We start from the raw sequence: 13,505 nt of genomic DNA on the forward strand, positions 1-13,505 counted from the left end.
AATCCGTGACAACAACCAAACACTTCAAGGGACAGAGTAGCAGGGGTAGGGTTCTGGGGACTATGGTTTCAGGGCACATCTAGGTCAACTGGCATAATAAAGTTTATTAAGAAAACGTTCTGCATCCTACTTTGGTGAGTGGCATCTGGGGTCTTAAAAGCTAGTTAGCAGCCATCTAAGATACATCAATTGGTCCCAACCCACCTGGAGCAAAGGAGAATGAAGAACACCAAAGACACAACGAAAATATTAGCCCAAGAGACAGAAAGCGCCACAGAAACCAGAGACTCCATCAGCCTGAGACCAGAAGAACTAGATGGTGCCCTGCTACCACCAGTGACCACCCTGACAGGGAATACAACAGAGAGTCCCTGATGGAGCAGGAGACAAGTCGGGTGCAGAACGAAATTCTAGAAAAAAGACCAGACTTAATGGTCTGACCGAGGCTGGAGGGACCTCAGAAGACATGGATCCCGGACTCTCCGTTAACCCAGAACTGAAACTGTTCCCAAAGCCAACTCTTCAGACAAAGATTAGACTGGACCATGGGACTTAAAATGATACTCATGAAGAGAGTTCTTTTTAGCTCAAGTAGATACATGCGACTAAATGGGCAGCTCCTGTCCAGAGGCGAGACGAGAAGGCAAAAAAGGGACAGGAGCTGGTTGAACGGACACGGGAAATCCAGGGTGGAAAGGAGCAGTGTGCTGTCACAGTATAGGCAGAGCAACTAGGGTTACACAGCAATGTGTGTATAAATTTTTGTGTGAGAAACTGACTTGAACATGTAAGTCTTAGTTTCATGAGCTGTTTAACCCTATGCAGCAGTTCTACTCTGTAACACATGGTGTCGGTAAGAGTAAGAATTGACTCTAAGGCAATGTGTTTGGTTGTTTTTGTTTTTCTAGTGAAGCCCACTTGTGATAGTTCCCTGATGACTTGTAGCCAACATGTAGCATGTGTGAGAAATAAACCTTTGTTGTAACAAACTGCTAAGATTTGGGGGATGTTGTTACAACCTAGTCAGCTCTGGTGGCACAGTGGTTAAAGCACTCAGCTGCTAACTAAAAGGCAGGCTGTTGGAATCCACCAGCTGCTCTGTGGGAGAATGATGTGGCAGTCTGCTTCCTTAAAGATTTATAGCCTTGGAAACACCATGAGGCTGTTCTACTCTGTTCTTTAGGGTCACTATGAGTCGGAATGGACTAACTGGCAGTGGGTTTTGTTGTTGTTGAATGCCTGTCTTATCTTAATGGACAGGTCCATTGCCAAGTTCCAATTCTCTGATCTTTCTCACTGTGAGATATTACAAGGAGCAACAGGGAAGAGAAGAAGGTTGCTTATCTAGTTATCTACTAATTATTCCTAAGTCAAGTGGCATTTATTTTTTCATTTTTTTCACTTCCTAGGACCCTTTCCTTTTTTTTCTATATAGTTTACCACACATTTACCACGCTTATCGTTTCTTAGGAAATTTTTTATATGAGTAAAAATTGAATAATCAAGTACTTGATCCCAAGTTGAGGAAGAAAAACAGTATGCTGTACTACCAATTAATGAACTTTCTGCACCGCTAACATACTGATCTCTCTGAGTGTTAGATCTCACTTCTTGAAAGGCAAGTGGTAAACAATACTATTTTCTTGTTTTAGGCCTTTTGGGCAAAACAAAATAGAGTAATAAAGCTAAGCAATTAAAGCATATGCCCCCCCCCCTTTTTTTTTTCTTTAAGGGGTTTACGTACAGAAACATTTCTCTCTCTGCCTGAAAGGTAAACAGTATAAAAATATTTCAACTTTAAAGAGTCTGAGAATTCTGGGCTGGTATTATTACAACCTCTAATTATAGAAGATATTTAGTATGATAAGAGCAACCAGTTTAAGGAATGTGGAGATTTATTTACATCAAGTTCAGATAAAGAGATAAGAGGAGACCTGAATAAGCAAGTAAAGAGTAGGACTTCAGGAGTGTAGCTATGAATGCATCTTTGGAACTGCCCTTAGCCACAATGAAAGACCAGCAAAACCAGCCTTCAGAATAACCCTTTGCTTAGTGGGGGAGGGAAAGGCTAGACTTTACCTCTAAGATCGCCCTCCCACGCGAATTTTCCACTTCGCAGCTAAGTATTAAACACAGACTTCGGATCATGGCGCCACGCACGTCACCTTCTCCCCCCTTCCTAGAAATATCCCACCCAAGTCGGCCTAATCTCGCAGGGGTGTGTAAGGGCCGCAGGAGGGCACCCCTTCTCCTATCCTCGTTGCTTGGGTACAACAGATTTGCAAATCAGAAAAACGGAGGAAACAGATCCTTTCCCGATCCAGGGATGCTGCTTTACCAAAGGGGGGCTTCTCATTTCCTTGGGTGAGAAGACTTGCCTCCACTCTAACCTGAGGCAGCAACTCCCCACCGCAGATGTCCTCTCAAAGGCCCCCAGCCTTTGTGAATAAAGGCCCACCCTCCGAGAAGTGGAAACGCGCAGCAGAGACAGACAGCACGTACAACCGAATGACTTATAGGAATTTTAAAAGAAAGAGCTTCCTTTCTGTCTTCACAGCCTTCCAAATGTTCAATATTCCTGTCAAAGGCGAAGAGAATGGGTGGTAAAGGAAAGCAGGACACCAGTAAGGGCAAAAACATCAATTTAGGGGTGGTCTCTCCAATTCCGGCTTTTGTGTGAGTCAGTGAGGGGAACCCGAAGAGGCCAAGGTCTCCGGTTCTGGGAAAGGCGGGTCCGTCTGGATTCTTTGGGATACGGAGTGGCAAGCTCCGGCCCCTGAAACAATGGGGCGGTTCTGCCCCTCGGGGCTTTACTCCAAGAGTCCCGGAGGAGAGCGCAACGCCTCAGTCAGGGGCTCAGAAGAGTTAGCCCAACGCTGGACACAAGGTGTGGCCGACATCTGTTAAACACATTCACAAATCCCAAGTCATCCACGTACGGTAGATATGTGTGCGTGGAGGAGGAAGACTACTGCTTCCCACCGCGGACTGGCTGCCCCACCCGGCCCTCCTCAGGGGCCAGACTCGCGGCGTGAGGACCGCGGCGTAAACCTTGGCTCGTCCCCGAGCGAGGGGCGGGGCCGGGCGGGGCCGTGAGGGCGCAGGCGCAGTGTGGGCCTAGTCCCGCCGCCACCGCCCGCGCTGCACCACAGGCGGGAGACAGACAGGGCCGGGAAGAGCCGGAGACTAAGGAGGAGGCGGAGGCGGAGGCGGAGGCGGAGGCGGAGGCGGAGGCGGAGGCGGAGGCGGAGGACGCGGGGGCGGGGCGACTCCGGTGACCGGGAGCGCCGCAGACTGGCAGCTGCGGCGACTCCTCCTTTTGTGTCTGGTCTGTTCGGAGCCGCTGGAAGTGCTTCCCAGAGGGGCGCAGGGTGTCTCGCCGCCTCTCTGCCCACCCACCGTCCCCAGCCACCTACATCCGTCCTCCCGCCGCCCCCCGCCCTCGGCCCGCGACGCCGGAGCTCCGCCCGGAGCCCAGAGCTGCGGGAGAACGAGGCGGCGGCGGCGGCGGCGGCTTCCTAGGGGGGACTGTGATTCGCTCACAAGAGCCATTGAGGGGAGAAGAAGAAGAGGCTTTCATAGTGGAATCTACCTCAGGCAAGATCGAGCAGCAGGAATAGACGACACGAAGACATACGAGCGCGCTCGAGAAGGCGAGAAGGGGCAGCCTCCCGGGCCCCTCCCCTCCGCCCCTGTCTCGGGGAGCTCCTAGCCCTGCCTGCCGGCCCCTCCCCTCCCCCGCTTCCCGTCGCCCCTCAGCCCTCCGGCCGGGCCCGGCCGGCCCCTCGCAGTTTTGTTCCGCGAAGGCGTGAAGGCTGTGGGTTTGTCCATGGAGGCAGGCACCTTTTTCGATCCAGCCAAGGAAGAGGATTTGTTGTTCTCGAAATCGGAGTGAAGGAAGCACCGAACCGAAACTTAAAAAGGAATCCTTTCCTCCCGGAGCTGCGGGCGATGAGACTCGCGCCGCCGGGCGTCGCTGCCGCCCTCCCGACTTCGCCCTTCGCGGCGGTGGGGAACTTGTTCTGATCCTCGGCGCCCACATCGAATCCCCGCCCTGCCTCTGCACCTTGGATATGTTTTCTCCCAGACCTGGATATTTTTTTGATATTGTGAAACTAAGAGGGGAATAACTGCGGGGATTTCTTCTTGGCTCCCTGCCTTCCCCCACGGACATGCCTTCAGTTTGTGGGGCCGAGGCACCCCGTCCTAGGCGAGTGAACTACCCCCGCCGCAAGGGAGGAAAATGAAGGCAATTTCTGCAGCGGAATGAAAGCTCTGCAGCTAGGTCCTCTCATCTGCCATTTGTCCTTTCAGACTGCATTGTAATACGGGCTGGAGAAGTCAGACGAGAGAGAATAAGCCCCCCCGGCCGTATTTCTCTGCCCGAATTTACTTTCCATATTTCTTTTCTTTGCCCTCCTGCTTCTTGGCTGGCCTAGGGATGGCTTCCTTGCTGCAGCGGCCTTGGCGGGTGCCCTCGCTGCTGTGGGCCGTCCTGCTGGTCAGCACTGCGGCCGGTGAGTAGCCCCGGGTGGCGCGTCCCGGCCAGTTCCCCTGCTTGGTGGGAGGGAGGGAGCCCGCAGAGGCCGGGCCTGCGCTCGCCCCTCGCGAGGCGTCCCCTGGGAGCCTGGGGAGGGGACAGCGACAATGGACCTGCGCGCTTTCCCATTCCTTCCAGGGAAATAACCTTTAGTGTTTTTATGTAGTTTACTATCCCCACTCCCATATTTCCCACCCCTCCCCCACGGGTTAAAAAAAAAAAAACAGACATATTGGGTGTGGTATCTTGACGTTTTTAGCTGTGAGGTAATGCAAGGATTAAAAATAATATTTTAATCACTAGTGAACAGTGCCTATTATGAGATCTTTGGGAACAGAGGTGTAGATTTTTAAAAAATTTGTTTAATATAAAGACGCGGATTTGGTTTACAGTAGAAAGAACTATAGATCACACACTTGAACCTTGTTTTTCGATTTAGCCCACTGTTGGGGAATCCATGTTACTTTCATTATTTAAAAATGTTACAGGATGAATAAATGTTGAGGAAGCCAGAACTGTGATACATTGTATACATGTATCTTAATACATTGGCTAATAGTGTTAACTGTTATTATTATCATTAGCGTTGTATTTGAGTAATCATATGTCCATTTGGTAAATTTGGACACTCGTATTTTACATGCTTTTGGAATTATTATTGGGCACAGAAGCATTCCTGGCATCTGTTGGCTTTCCTGTCATTGAGACAACTTTGACCTGACATCAGACTTCTAGGAGATTTGAGTCTTGAAAGTTCTTTGACATTTTACTGAAGCTTAAGGGGAAATGGTAGTCATCCTTTCCTTTGGATTTTTTTTTTTTTTTAGTTCTTAGATACCTTAGAAAAAACCTCATCTGTTTGCAATTAAGAACAGGTAATTCTTAAGTTTAGTTTATGATGGCCAAATAGATAATGCATATAAAAACGAGTAAAGGACATGACAGTTTTCCAGTTACTTTTCTTTTTATAAGTGTGTAATTTGCACATTCAGTATATTTCTCATTGCTGCATTAGACACAAGGGTTACTTGCTTATTTTCATTTTAGAAGTCTGCACTGCGAAAAGACTGAATTTGAAGTTACTTTTTATGCTTTTGATATTGTTGATTAATGTCTGCTGTCTTTATGATAAATTTATATAGTTGTGTTAAAATAATTAGAATTTCTGAATTGAATGTATTTCAAAACTGCTGTTTAAATTCTTAATCATCACAATTCCTTTTGGGGTAAAAATACATGATTTTGCTCTTATTTTCTTTATGTTGTTAGCTATTTAATATCTCTATTTGTAAGCCATGGGTTCATGTAAAATATGAAGTATTAAAGGCCTTAAGCTTAAGCAGTCATTCTGTGAGCAGAAATCTCAGAGCATAGAGACTTTTCAGTGTTCTTGTTATTTTCAACCTTTTAAAACTGTAGATTCTCATTTATAGTGACATGCTTATCATTTTGCGGTTGAACTGATAACACTAAGATAAAAACCACTGATTTAAAAATGAATTTAATTTCTATTTGTTACATGAAATATTCTTAGAATTGTGACCCTTAAAAGGATTGGATTAAAAGAATAACTGCTAAAAGTGATTTTAGTCTTCCTTTTTTCTTTAGTATTGCATTGCACCAGATGCCAAAATTTGTGAAGATGAAGCTGGATTTCAGAGCTGTAATAATTACAGCTAGTATTTATTGAGCACTTGCTATACATCATCAACTGTTTAATAGTTTCACATGTATATTCTCATTTGATTTTCAGGACAGGTTATTATTATTATGCCCCTTTTACAGAGAGAGTGAGGTGTAGAGAATTTAAGTTACTCACCACACAGTAAATTGTTGAGCCTGTGTCTTTTTTTTTTTTTTTTTTTAGGAATTATGATCAGAGGAGCAACTGATCTGGTTAAAATTTAAGTTCGGTATCCACCTTGCAGAGAATGCATAGAGTGAAGCAAGAGTAGAAGCAGTGGGATGAGTTTCTAGGGAGATTGCTGCAGTAGTTCAGGCGAGAATTGTTGGTTTAGATTAGGGTATTGCAGTCATTACTGTCACCTCATTAACCAAAAACCTCTGGAAATAAGATAAACTCCAGGTGCTCTACTCTGACTCTGATATGTTTAAGCAGGGAACAAAAAGGAAGGGGTGCAGATATTGGAAAGATCGTAGAATAAATTACAGAATCCAAGGAAAATTAACAACTAAGTCTCAGGAAGGGCAAGACCAGGACAGCTCTGGAAACCTCATCTACAGGATTTGCAGATCTTCTCTTGAGCGTGCTGTCAGCAAGGCGAGCCACAGAGTATAGTTATGGCTGTGTTGGGGACTCAGCCCTGAGTAATGGGGGCCCACCCTAAAGAAAGGGGAACCGGGTAGTCAACTATGCTATTCAGCATTTTCTATGGCACCAAATGTGTCATAGGTTTACTCTACCCTGTAATGGTAGAAAGAGTAGGCATGATTTTTATAGCATCCTGGCTTAAGCATCCTCATAAGGTGAGGCCCAGCCCTGCTTCCTTTGAACTTTTGGTTAATAGATAGCCTGCATCCTTATCTACCACATTAATGGTAACAACTCTTCACTCTAATTGGGAACATGAGCTAGAGAGTGCCTTCACCAGATCAGCCGTCAGAAGAAGCGGGGACACTTGACAAGATCTTGGTACAGCACTGGTTATACGAGTGTCATGGTTCTGAATGTATAAACTTTGCTTTGCCTGACATTGGGGTGGCTAGTGCAGCTTCATGAAATTTAAGTTGATTGGAGAGGGCTTGTGTGGATTTGGGATTCATAGATGCAGTGATGTAACCAGACAGGTGCAAATAGTACTACTGAACTGGAAAAAAACGCTAGAAGACTGATTTCATCACATCCCTCTTTGGTTGCGGGGGGAGGGGCAGTATGAATAAATCATCTATTTATTTTGAATCTTTCTTTTCACTTACTCTGTCTAGTTCTTGGGGCTCTTTAATTCAGTTGGTATGCAAAAAATAAGAATATGAGAAATAAGTGCTTGTTTGGTTTACAAATAAATTGTTAATTTTAACAAAGTACAGTACAGGTATTGTTTAACGGTCAGCTTCTGTAATGCATTTGAAATAATTCAGTTGACTCAATTTCAGCTTGCGTACATCTCTTTAGGAACATACGCATTGTCTAAAATGAGATTCATCTAGTTAGTGTTCTTGGGCAGTCAGTAAATATTATTGAGGAACTGGAAGTTTAGTAATCTTTAATTTTTCTATTTCTCAAAGTGTGGGCATTGCAACAGAATCACCTGGAGTGATCCTGAACCCTAACATCTAGACACACTGAATGGATCCTCTGGGACTTGTAATTTAAAAAAACAAAAAAAAACTTACAACCCAAAAGATTCTCACTCAGGCAAGTTTGAGAACCACTGCTTTACATAATCAGTTCTGATTGTTTGGATTTCTTAAATATGGTGATTCAGTCAACTTGTGCTGCATTATCATTGGCAACCACAAAATCTTAGTGGCATACAACAGTAAATATACATGTTTCTGCTCCACGTGTCTCATTCTGGGATCCAGGCTAGAGGGAGGGGTAGCATTTATCTGGAAGAAGCTTGTCTCATGGCAATGGCACACATGCAAGAGGGCAAACTCAACCCCACCAGCACATTTCAAGACTGTTTCTCTCACATCCCATTGGCTAAAGCAAATCATATGGCCAAGCCCAAATGCAAGGAGTAGGTAGGTGCACTTTACCCTTTATCAGGCCATGGCTATATATGGATGTATAATAGTGTTTCAGGGGAAATGAAGAATTGAGACCTTCAGTCTACCACATATGGTCAGGAGGATGCGCTCCAGGAGGAGGGCTACTCTTACTATTTGAACAGGGCCAAACTCTTTTTTTTTTTTTTTTTGTATTGTGCTTTAGGTGAAAGTTTACAGAGCAAATTAGTTTCTCATTAAACAACTAATACACATATTATTTTGTGAGATTGGTTACCAACCCCGCGGTGTGTCTACACTCCACTTCTCCACCTTGGGTTAACCATGTCGGTTCATCCAGTTTTCCTGTTCGTTCCTGCCTTCTTGTCTTTGCTTTTGGGCTGGTGTCCCCATTTAGTCTCCTATAACATGGTTGAACTACGTGTTATTTTTTGTCTTATAGGCCTGTCTAATCTTTGGCTGAAGGTGAACTTCAGGAGTGACTTCAGTACTGAGTTAGAAGGGTGTCCAGGGGCCATACTCTCGGGGTTTTGCCAGTCTCTGTCAGACCAGTAAGTCTGGTCTTTTTTGTGAGTTTGAATTTTGTTCTGCATTTTTTCGCCTGCTTCGTCCAGGACCCTCTATTGTGATCCCTGTCAGAGCAGTTGGTGGTGGTAGTTGGGCACCATCTAGTTGTCTGGATGCAGTCTGGTGCAAACTCTTGATTAGGTCTTTGCATAAAAATCACACCAACTTTGGTCTGTATAAAAACTGTCCTAGTGTGTGGGGTCTGGTGGTATTGGTGTTGATGTTGGTGTGTGTATGAAATGAGGGGAGGGAGAGATCTAATCCATACAAGGATAACACTTTTCCTTCATTAAAAGCCAACTTTTTTAACAGTGAAAGAAGAAATTGAATATTAATTTCTAACTGGTAAATTTTAATTAGAAAAGGTATGGAGTGAAGTCATTGTAAATCAGTTAATATCATTTATTTTGGCACTTACTCATATATTGCGTTGCCATTGAATATAAGTTTTATGTATTTTGCCTTGTCCTCCCAACTGATAATGGCTTCTAGAAGACAGGATTCATATCTTAAATTGTTTTGTAATCTACCATAGTGCATGTAGAAGATGTTTAAGAAATAAGAAGAATAAGAAGGAATTGAAGCCAGGAAATATTCTGTGATTGCTTACTGACTCAAATGACTTATTAGTAGCTTATTTTTACTTTGTCCTAGTTTAACTATAGTTTAAATCATGTAGTAGAAAAATATTTTCCTAAGAGTTAATGAGACCTGCATTCTGTGTGATTCTGGGCAAATACATTACTTAACATAATTTTCTCAGTTGTAAAATTGTGGGGTTGGACTAGAACATGTCTGAAATGCAGATTCCTGGACCCTGCCTCAGAGTCACTGAATCCAAATATCCGGACACAGACTCTTGGACTCTGCATTTTAAACAAACACTTCAGGTAAATTTTATGTACCCAAAAGTTTGATAACTGCTAAATCTATGATTGCTTTTAACTCTCAGGTTCTGTGACTTTATTTCTACTTTTTGTGCTAATTATAACCTATCCTGGATATTTTACCCAATCAACGTTGGGACCAAACATTTCTTTTTATTTATTTATTTATTTTATTGTTGTACCTTAAGTGAAAGTTTACAATTCAAGTTAGTCTCTCATACAAAAATTTATACATACATTGTTATGTGACCCTAATTGCTCTCCCTATACTGTCAGCACACTCCTCCTTTCCACCCCTGATTTCCCGTGTCCATTCAACCAGCTCCTGACCCTCTCTGCCTTCTCATCTCACCTCTGGACAGGAGCTGCCCATTTAGTCTCGTGTATCTACTTGAGCTAAGAAGCACATTCTTCACAAGTATCATTTTATGTCAGATAGTCCAGTCTAATCTTTGACTGAAGAGCTGGCCTCGGGAATGGTTTTAGTGCGGGGTTGACAGACAGTCCAGGGGCCACGCTTTCCGGGGATCCTCCAGTCTCAAGACTATTAAGTCTGGTGGGACCAAACGTTTCTTATTTTGTGTTTTAAGCGATTACCTAAAATCTTTTTCTTTTTTAAAATTGGCACAATTTTTTTCTCTTGCCTATTCTCAGTCTTAAATGGGATATGTTATTGAATGAAAAAGGCTTTTTTTACCTAGTATTGTATATGTTCATTTCGTATTTTTATTTGGACTATTTTATTTTCTTCCTCCTCCTGCCAAAAAGAAAAATTACTTGATAGTCGAAATAGGTGGTTTTACTTTTAGTAAATTTGGATAAGTATTGTTGAGTAAGTATAAATAAAGGGATTAGTGCTAAACTAAATTAGACTTGATGATATTGTTTTGATTTTAGTTACAAATTAATATTCCATGGAGCCATCCAGATGGATAGATTGCATATATTACATTCTTATCCACTAAAGAAGAATTGTATTCTGATTTGATTGATGTTTCTGGAAGGAAATAAATGTGGATGTTATGATATCTAGGAATTCATGAATTTTGACTGTCTTGCACATCACACTCGTTGAAGAGACTCTCATATTATCAAACTATTTTTACATTCTAGTTAAGTGATCTAGCCCTTGAATATCCTTTCCAGAACCAGTGAAGATGACTTTGGTGGAATTTTGAGTGCAATAGACTTGAGTTATTTTTTTAAATCTCTTTTTTGGTCTCTGAGGTGGCTATGACAGCTGAAACTACTAGATTATAAGAATATTTATAATTTGTGTATAGTCTTTGTGGGCTTAGAAACAAAACTGTAAATAAATGACATCAACATTTTATAATGTATTGCCTTATCAGAACTATTAATACTTAAAAATTTATTGCTTGCCTTTAATTGCCTATAATACAGCAAGTTTTTGACAAAAAGTGTTTTAGACCCAGCTTGTATTTGAGTGAATACCCACAAATATACACTCACGGGAGGAGCAGGAAAGGTAGGGGAGCCTTAAGGAGTAGTTAAAATAGGATAGGAGAACTGAAGTATTCAGTTAACAATAATTTATTAGTGCTTCCTCTATACAGGGTTCTTTTTAAAGTGTTATAGAGGGATACAAAGGAAAATAAGAAGGATTGCCTCCCAACCCCACCCTCCACCTCATGCCATACCAAAACCAAACCAAACCTGTTGCCGTCCAGTCGATTCTGACTCATAGTGATCCTATAGGACAGACTAGACCTGCCCCATAGTGTTTCCAAGGAGTGGCTGGTGGATTTGAACTGCCGATCTTTTGGTTAGCAGCCAAACACTTAACCACTGCACCACCAGGGCCCTCTCATGCCATAAGCCTATCTGTATCACTTTCTGAAACAGAAGTTACATTTCATGCTATTTGAAGTAAGGTTGGGTACTTTTGTAAACCTTTAGCATTATATTATTTCTTCTTTCTGCCTGTCTTTAGGGTGAGAAACTCCTCTGGGTATTGTGTAACACAGCAAAAGAAGCATGTCCCAGTGTGTCTTCTAGCAGATCTCCATTCTCCTTTTGTATCTTTCTTCTCTGCTGCCCTTTTTTCTTTTTTCTTTTTTTTAATTGATGAAAATATACACAGCAAAAGATACACCAATTCAACAATTTCTACAAGTATAATACAGTGACACTGATTACATTCAAGTTGTGCAACCATTCTCATCCTCTTTTTCTGAATAATTCCTCCCCCATTGGTATAAACTCATTGCCCCCTAAGCTTCCTATCTAAACTTTCAAGTTGCTGTTGTCAATTTGATCCCATATAGATATATCTGATGATATATATTGAATTAGGACAATGAAAATGTTATAAAGACAGTTAGTGATATGATATGCTTTAATGAAAATATAAAAATAGTCTATAATTAAATGTAAGTATAATTAGACTTTAAAAAGTTAGAAAGTTAGTTAAGAAGGTTAGACATTCTCTACAATTTTGTCTCTTATTAATTTGTTTAGAACCCTTTTAAAAATAAATAATGCCAAGCTTAGTTTTAGTGCAGCCTTTGACCCAGTTATCATACATTCCAAATCAGTGAGGTCCAACTAATGGCATTTAAAAAATTTTTTATTGTGTTTTCTATGAAAGTTTACACAGTAAATTAGGTTCCCGTTTGATAATTTCTATATAGTTTGTTCAGTGACATTAGTTATATTTTTCACAAAGAGTCAGCATTCTCTTTCATTGTGTTCTGTTCGTTCTGTTTCCAGTGCTCCAGTTTCCCTGCTTTAGAGTAATTGTTGATCTTTTGATCTCATATAGATTTTTTTCTAATAGAACACTGTACTCCAGTTAATGACATTTTAACTTTTTTTGTGACATTTTAACTTTAGGTTAGTGAAGTACTTTTTTAAGGTTTAGTGAACTCTGTTCTTTTTGTTTATTGTTAATGAAAATAATTTATTAATGATATAGTGATTTTTTTTTGATTTAACCATTCCCATTCCAAAAAGTTGAGAAGATAACTGATTGCTTAATTTTAATTTATCGTACATAGGTTATGAAAGAGGGTTGTGATTGCTATACTTTAAATTACCATTAAACCTTTAAAAATAGCTTAAATATTTATGTTAGTAGGTGTTTTATTTCTTCTTCAGTGAGATAAACTGAAAATAGCTTTTGTTATGGTACACATTAAGTAAAATAATTTTTATCAATATGCCAGTCCTAAATAACCTATTAGGAATATTTTGAGAATTTCTGTTGAATAAAGATATTATTTAGATAGGATTTGGCATGTGGTAATCTCTGTGTAGTAAGTCATGAAGTTGTTTTCTGTGTTTCGTTTCCTGTTTCACAATTGTACTAGTTGGCAGGATTAGGCAATTTTGATTTTCTTCTCTTTAATTAAAAAAAGGTTTAAAGCATCTAAGAAATAATTTTGTAATTGAATCCTTGTCATAAAACACTCTACTGGAGAGAATTTTTAATCAGAGATCAGTTGCTAAAAATGAAGAGAAATTTACTGTCTTTTAAAATTTTGGGTTATTTACAATATTTTTTTCTTAGGCCCACCTTTGCACTTACAAATTCATTGTTTAGTTAGTTTACCGATAATTTGTTTTTGGTGTTACTCTTTCATCTATGTTTTCAGATTTATAACTGGAGGTTTCATTGTTCTTTTACTTCTTTCCTATTCTTCTATTTTTTATTTTTTCCCATACAAAAATTTTTACATGCACTGTTATGTGACTCTAATTGCTCTCCCCATACTGTGACAGCACACTCCTCCTTTCCACCCCTGATTTCCCATGTCTATTCAACCAGCTCCTAACCCTCTCTGCCTTCCCATCTC

The 13,505-nt window shown here is 41.3% G+C and overlaps 1 protein-coding gene across 2 annotated transcripts in view; it reads left to right on the top strand.

The window, feature by feature from the left end:
- The first annotated feature begins 4,400 nt into the window (after nt 1-4,400).
- Nucleotides 4,401-13,505, top strand: part of BMPR2 (bone morphogenetic protein receptor type 2) — a 173,131-nt gene continuing 164,026 nt past the window's right edge. For both annotated transcript variants that reach the window (XM_023733002.1, XM_023733003.1), the window contains exon 1: nt 4,401-4,517. In XM_023733002.1, coding sequence (XP_023588770.1) covers nt 4,442-4,517 — 76 coding nt within the window. In that variant the 5' untranslated portion in view covers nt 4,401-4,441. The remainder of the gene's footprint in view (nt 4,518-13,505) is intronic.

The sequence above is a fragment of the Trichechus manatus genome, unplaced genomic scaffold, assembly GCF_000243295.1.
Source record: "Trichechus manatus latirostris isolate Lorelei unplaced genomic scaffold, TriManLat1.0 scaffold00056, whole genome shotgun sequence".
Taxonomy (NCBI): Eukaryota; Metazoa; Chordata; class Mammalia; order Sirenia; family Trichechidae; genus Trichechus; species Trichechus manatus.